The sequence below is a fragment of the Ursus arctos genome, unplaced genomic scaffold (genome assembly GCF_023065955.2).
Source record: "Ursus arctos isolate Adak ecotype North America unplaced genomic scaffold, UrsArc2.0 scaffold_23, whole genome shotgun sequence".
Lineage (NCBI taxonomy): Eukaryota > Metazoa > Chordata > Mammalia > Carnivora > Ursidae > Ursus > Ursus arctos.
In genome coordinates, this window is record NW_026622908.1 from 5,562,182 (window position 1) to 5,568,730 (window position 6,549).

General features: G+C 46.8%; 1 protein-coding gene across 1 annotated transcript; it reads right to left on the reverse strand.

The window, feature by feature from the left end:
• Positions 1–3,396: 3,396 nt before the first annotated feature.
• On the reverse strand, positions 3,397–5,264 carry LOC130544683 (calcitonin receptor-stimulating peptide 2-like). Its single transcript, XM_057317587.1, has 3 exons — positions 5,179–5,264; positions 4,295–4,432; positions 3,397–3,556 (listed from the first exon to the last, which is right to left on the reverse strand). Exons 1-3 carry the CDS (start codon positions 5,262–5,264, stop codon positions 3,397–3,399), a joined length of 384 nt encoding a protein of 127 aa, XP_057173570.1.
• Between the last annotated feature and the right edge of the window lie 1,285 nt (positions 5,265–6,549).

Below are 6,549 nucleotides of genomic sequence, written 5' to 3' on the forward strand. Positions count from 1 at the left end.
TGATGCCAAAGGACATTCTTCTGCTACAATGGCCCATGTGGTTTTGAGTCCTAAGGACTGATGCTGCAGCCCAGCAGAAGTCTTCTGTCTGTCCATGTTGTGCTTTGATTCCTTACCCACTCCTTACATAGCTTCTTAGACTTCTTAGAGTTCTGAACCAGAGCACCATATGTCATGGTTTGAAGGTTTGTTAGTCACACTCTCACTCTGTGAGCCCTGAGTCAATGGAGAAGCACCCAGAGTTCTGGTGGGAATTCAATGCAGTATTAGCTTAAGTATTGGTGAAGTTGGCTTGGATCCCAGACTAAAATGGTTTCTCAGCTCTTCCCCCTTCTGATTTGAACTTACTTACCTAGTCTTAGGTATCACTCCTAGAGAGCACCCTGCCTGTCTGCCTTGTTTACAGCATGGGAGGAAGAAAAGCTGGTCAGATGAATCTGGAGGAGGAGGATTGTAGGGCGAGAAGAGTGCTCAAACCAAAGACAGGCTCTGTGGAGGTCTTGAGGCAGGAGGCAGAGTGGCTGGTGGCCATTGCAGAAGGATCCAGGCGTTTGAAGGGTTCATGGTCCAGGGGTCTGAATTGCTGAAAATGATTGCCCTTGCACAGTTTGTCCTGAAGAAAATCAAGCCAAGAGGGGACTTGAGAGTTGACCACAAACAAAATGGAGAGGAGACATAACTCCATTCATTCTCTCATTCATTCATTTATTCATATTTAAGTGCTACCTTGTGCCAGGCATACTGCTCTGTGTATTGAGAATTAAGCAATTAACAAAATAGCCATATCCCTGTTCATGTGGAACTTAACTGTTTATGGAATGGGTTACAAACATCACACTAACTAAATAAAAAATATATAATATACTGTAATAGAAGGTAGCAAGTGATAAAGAGAAAAAACTAAGGCAGAGAAGATGGTTAGGGTGTGTTGGCAAGGTGAGGTACAATTTCAGAGAGGATGGCCAGGATAGATGACATTTGACTAAAGGTCTGTAGGAGATGGGGTCATGGCGTGGATGGCATTTTGCAACAGGTTCAGCAAGTGCAAACACCTGAGGGGGTTGGTGCCCGGGGATACAGGTTGAAGCATAGCAAGAGGGCCAGTGTGTGAGAGGGAAGTACAAGATGAGGCCAGACAGGTGATGGGTTGGCGGGAAGGGGAGGGGAGGGAAGATCAGTGAGGACCTTGGGAGCCACTGCAATGCCCCAGGTGTTTACTCCATGGAATGGGGAGTCAATGGAGTACTTTGTGCATAGAGGAGCCATCTGGGTGATTTCCAGCAACAGTGGGTGACAGTGTGGAGTATAGACTGAATGGGCATGAGGGTCGTAATTCTAGGGGCTCCCGAGAAAATAACTAGAGTCGGTGGATAGAAGGGGGTGACTTTTCCAACTAAATGACCTCACCTACGTGACCATCCACCAGTGAAACTGGCTGCACTGTCACACTGGGAGCCAGCAGGAGCATGTCACTGACAGTCCCAGCGGATGCCAGGGACGCTGACGCTGGGAAATTCCTGCTTCAGGTAAGGTGTTAAACTCAAACATCCCAGACTCCTTCCAATACTGAGCATCTCTGATGCCACGGCATATATCACCCCAATCTCCCCCAGTTAGAATGCAGGGGTTTTGTCCCTTCTGTTCATTGCCGTATTCCTGGGGCCTGGGATAGTGTCCAGCAAATAGCAGCCACTCAATGAGTACTTGTTAAAGGTATGAATGTGTCTGTTAAACATATTGCAGGCTTTTGAGCAACATACTTTTCTTTTTTTTTTTTTTTAAAGATTTTATTTATTTATTCTACAGAGATAGAGACAGCCAGCGAGAGAGTGAACACAAGCAGGGGGAATGGGAGAGGAAGAAGCAGGCTCATAGCGGAAGAGCCTGATGTGGGGCTCGATCCCATAACGCCGGGATCACGCCCTGAGCCGAAGGCAGATGCTTAACCGCTGTGCCACCCAGGCGCCCCTGAGCAACATACTTTTCTTCTCAGCACCCCAGAGAATAAGAAAAGTTGGACCGGCTGGCACCTGCTGACCTTTCCAGGCCTGCCAGTCTGTGACAGCATCTCAGACTCTGAGCCATTTTTCTAAAGGGCTTTGGGGACTATGGGGAGTAGGAGAGGTCCTTATGGGGAGGAAAGGCAGGGCTGGGTGAGGGCAAACCTGAGTCAAGGGGAGTGCACAGATAACCTCTGGTGCTGGGACCAGGGAACTCTGAAAATAAAGGGGAATTGTCTCTGAGATGTATAGAGTTCTAATTCCGGTAAGGGATAGTGAGGACCCATCCCGTCCCAAGCCTGTTGCATTTGCTTCATGGGTCAGCCTACTCACAAAGCGTTCACAGGTCTTTCGGCTTTCCAGGGAGAAACACCATAAACAGCAGCAGGGACTCCGCTTAAGTGTGTCGAAAACCCTTTCTTATCTTGATGAAGTTCAGCAGTGACAACATTTCTTCAAACAAAGAGTTCTGTGCAGGCACAGTATTTATTATGTGCCCCCAGACACCCACCGGGCAGCTCCTCACCATCCCCCTGAGGTCTCGCAGGACTGCCAATATCAGTAGGTTGGCTGACTGGACCCATGTTTGCTACCAGAGAAGCCAGGGAGACATGCTGTTACATTGACTGAACAATTAAATACAAAAAGATGCACACTTGGTAATTGCAATGATTTTATTCTATCTTTATTTAGCTTTAGTTTATCTCAGACAAGAGTGTTTTTAATATTAAGCATGCATATGTAGGTGTCTTCCATGCTCCTTATCCTATGAGTTGTATTCATTATAAATTAAAAGAAGTAGAGTTCGCTTCATGATGACCTAGAAAAGAAAAGAACAGCCAGAATTTAGTAATTTATTAATTGTGAAAATATTGGTATCTATTATCTCATTCAGTCTTATATTAATACTAGCAATAGATACTATTGTTGCCCTTGTTTCATAGATGGTGACATTGGCCCGGAAAACGTGTCTGCCCGGCGTCATACAGCTAATAGAAGGCAAACTCAGTTCATGATCCCAAGAGTTGGCTCTGAATTCAGATGTACATGACATTAGAGTGTTTAGACCCAAATCATGTCATTACCTTTCAAACTAAAAAAAATAGATTAATCACAATTATAAACAGATCTATCTTTTCTGGCAGATGATTTCAGTGTCACAGGGAGATACTGGTCAAATGCAGGGGAATGAACCTACATTCTAGGCATTTCAGCTACTGGGACTCCCTGTTCTCTCTGCAGACATTGGAGTGGGCACATTCCCCTGTGGATTTTTTCTATTATGTGGGCTCTTGGAGGGTTAAAGTGTGGACTGCACCCCTGCAATACCCGGTGTTCCATCCTCCCATCTGACACTAGAAGGGCAGTCACCTTGTTCCTGGAGTCCTTTCACTGCTCAGTCCCCGAGTTCCTCGTGACGACCACCAAGGGCTTCGGGACCCACATTGGTGGGCATGAAGGTGCTTTTCACCATGCGCTCAGCTCTGGCCAGCAAGCCTTCCAGAGGATTGGTCACACAGGGGGCCTTGTTGCTGGGGCTCTTCTGGGCAGTGATGCTGATTTGCAGGATGGAGGAAAAGGGGCCCGTCAGTGAGAGGCTGTCAGAGAGAGATCCTATGTGCCCCATGGGATATTCATGGTAACAGTATTGCTCTGAGAGGCACCTGTTAACGGTATGTCTTTCCCTAGTCACAGTGATCACTGCAGAAATACATAAGCTTCTGGGGAAAATGCTGTGATCATTCCCATGGACATTCCCAGGGGTGTCAAAAAGCCCAAAGTGGCTCTGGGTGAGTGGCCATGGAACGCAGACTGTAACAGCATATCTTTCCGGTATAATGAACTGAAAATCAAGCAAGGCTTAGGGGACAGATTACTTACCCAGAAGAGGAAGAGGTGAGAATGAAGGCCAGGTACAGGTGTACACGAAACCTAATTTCTAAATCTCCTGAGATATATGCAGTCCGTCTGCCAGCTTCACACTAACCAGTCCTAAGACCTCAATGCTAGGAAGTCCCCTCAGTACTACCAGCCCAATTTCCAGAGTGGGGGATTTCATACCTTCCCCAACTGCTTTCAGAAAGGGATCTTTTTTTCCATGTGCTCTAACCAGTCTCTGTGTGACCTCTATTGTCAGTGGGGCCTGAGAATAGCTGGGTCCCAGGCCGAGGTGAACAATGGCAGTTTGCTGGCCTCCTGTCCAGCTGTGTTCTCTCTTACCTCTTGGGATATGCCTTCCTGGGCATGACAGGAGGGAGGGTATGCCCTGAGCCGAGCTGGGTGGGGAGCCTCACCTGGAGCCCTCAGTCTCCTGCTCCTGCTGCAGCTCACGGACCTTCAGCCGCACATAGTCGTTCAGCATTGCAGTCAGTAGGAGGCATATTTCATCCTCAGTGAGTGTAGCAGGTTCCAGTGGGTTCTCCATGGCAGACCTATAGAGGGGAAGAAGGCAAATAGAGGCTCTGGGCCCCTGTCTACCACTTCCCCTGGATCAGTAGCCAGGCTTCTTGTTGTCTGTGTTTTCCCTGAGGATGTGGCCACCCCAAATCCTAGTGCACTGGGCGTGAGCCCAATGTCCTCCAAAAACATGGATTCACCAATAGTCAGGCGCTAGGGTGACCTTGACGTGGACTGCTGGAACTAGAATATATAGGGTCATGAAGGTGATGGTTAGAATTTTCAGGAATATTATAAGCTTAGTGTTAAATTAGGCATTTTTAAGGATTAACTGATAAAACTTACATTAGTTTGAATCTGAAAACATTTGTGTAAGGGTGAGAAATTAGATTGAGAGGTCACGTATTAGATCTAATAAGAACAAAATCAGTGGAAAATTAGATTAGTATGCAATCATTTCTCAAATTGTGCTTTAATTAGATAAATAGGTTTGGTACAGATACAAATGTTTGGTGAACAGCAATGACTGTTCCATTAAGCTCAATAAACCATATGAAAATCACAGTAAAGTGTAGTATATACCATTTGTTTTTAAGTTGTGTATAATATCTTTATAGTATAAAATCTTTATAATAAACCCTTATGCAGGTTACATGCATACCTCTCACCCGCCACCCACCCGCTGAGAGCTGGTTGTTAACCTTTTAGCACACCAGAGAATAGAGCTGTTTGATGCTAGGAACAGTGGGAGGGGAGTGCACTCCTGGCAGGGTGATCTTACCTGAATGGTGCTGCCTGGAGGGTACCCACTTGGTACAGGACCAAGATGCCAATAGCCAGGAATGGGGAGAACTTCCAGAAGCCCATGACACCTCTCTGCAAGGGAAGAATGATGTCCCCACAGCAGTTAAAATTTCCATGAGCCCATTGATAAGAGTGAATCCCAATGTTCTTGTTCATATTGATAAATATTTTATTATTTGTATAAAATAATAGTTTGGATCTCTTGTGATTTCTTTGAGTTTTTGTATATCTCACCAATAATGAATTGAATGGAATCTTTGATTTAAAAAAATTGTTCTCTGAGCCCAAGGACTGGTGTTCTAGTCCTGCCTCTGCCTGGAACTCTCTTGTGTCATGGCTTCTGGATAACCATTTACCTTCTCCATTGTTTTTTTGTAAGCGAAGTGACTACTGGAGGGTGTGGTGAGAATATAGCATGCAAGGATAAGACGTGTTCCTAGTGCCCAAGTGGGTAGGGGGGAGTGAGTAAACATCTGTACTCCACACCCCATACCATTCTCCAGCTGGCCAGGTCTCCATTGAGGAGAGTCTCTGAATGCTGTCACAGAGCTTTTCCTATAATGCAACACAGAGCTCTCTTCCCTGTGTGGGGTTTTTGTTCACACCTTGTGGTGTGTGTGTGTGTGTGGGGAGGATGCAGCTAGAGAGGGAATATCTGTGCCATTAGAATCTCTGAGAAACTGAAGGTCAAAATTCTACTGCACAGCAGCTACACATGTGGACAAGAGTCCCCCCAAAACTAAGCTTAGCAGAATCTAAAATTGGGGTGCAGGGCTTACACTGGGGAGAAGCTCCCAGAACTCACTACTGGAATTTGCTGTTCCGGGCTGCCTGCCTCTAGGACAGTATGTCTATTTGCCACCCACTAGCACTGGCCCAGTTTCCACCAATTTCCCAGGGACCACCAGGCAGGAGATAGGATCCCTGAGCACACATTCTGCAGAAACTATGCCTGTTCTGCTCTCCACGTGCAATGCTGGGGAGTCCAGTGTCCTGAGATCAGCCTAAAGCATGTCTCTGCAGGAAAGAGAGAGACTGAAGCTCACTTCAGTGAGGAAGAATGAAGCAAGGAGTCCCAGAACCGACCGTCCAGTGTTACCTGATGCAGGAGCCTGGGATGAATCCTAGAGTAACAGATTTTGTGAGGAAGAGACCCAGAGAGAAGTGCACAGAGACTCTAAGACATGCAGGGACAGCAGCTACAAGAAAGATGAATGCAGAAGAAGGAGGGAAGGAGAGATAGAATCATACCGCTAAGCAGGAATCTCGGGGCTCACCTGGCAGCAGGCAGCAGGTGGCTTGGGCACAGGCGGCGGCAGCTGCGGCAACGTTGGCGTCAGGCGATGGC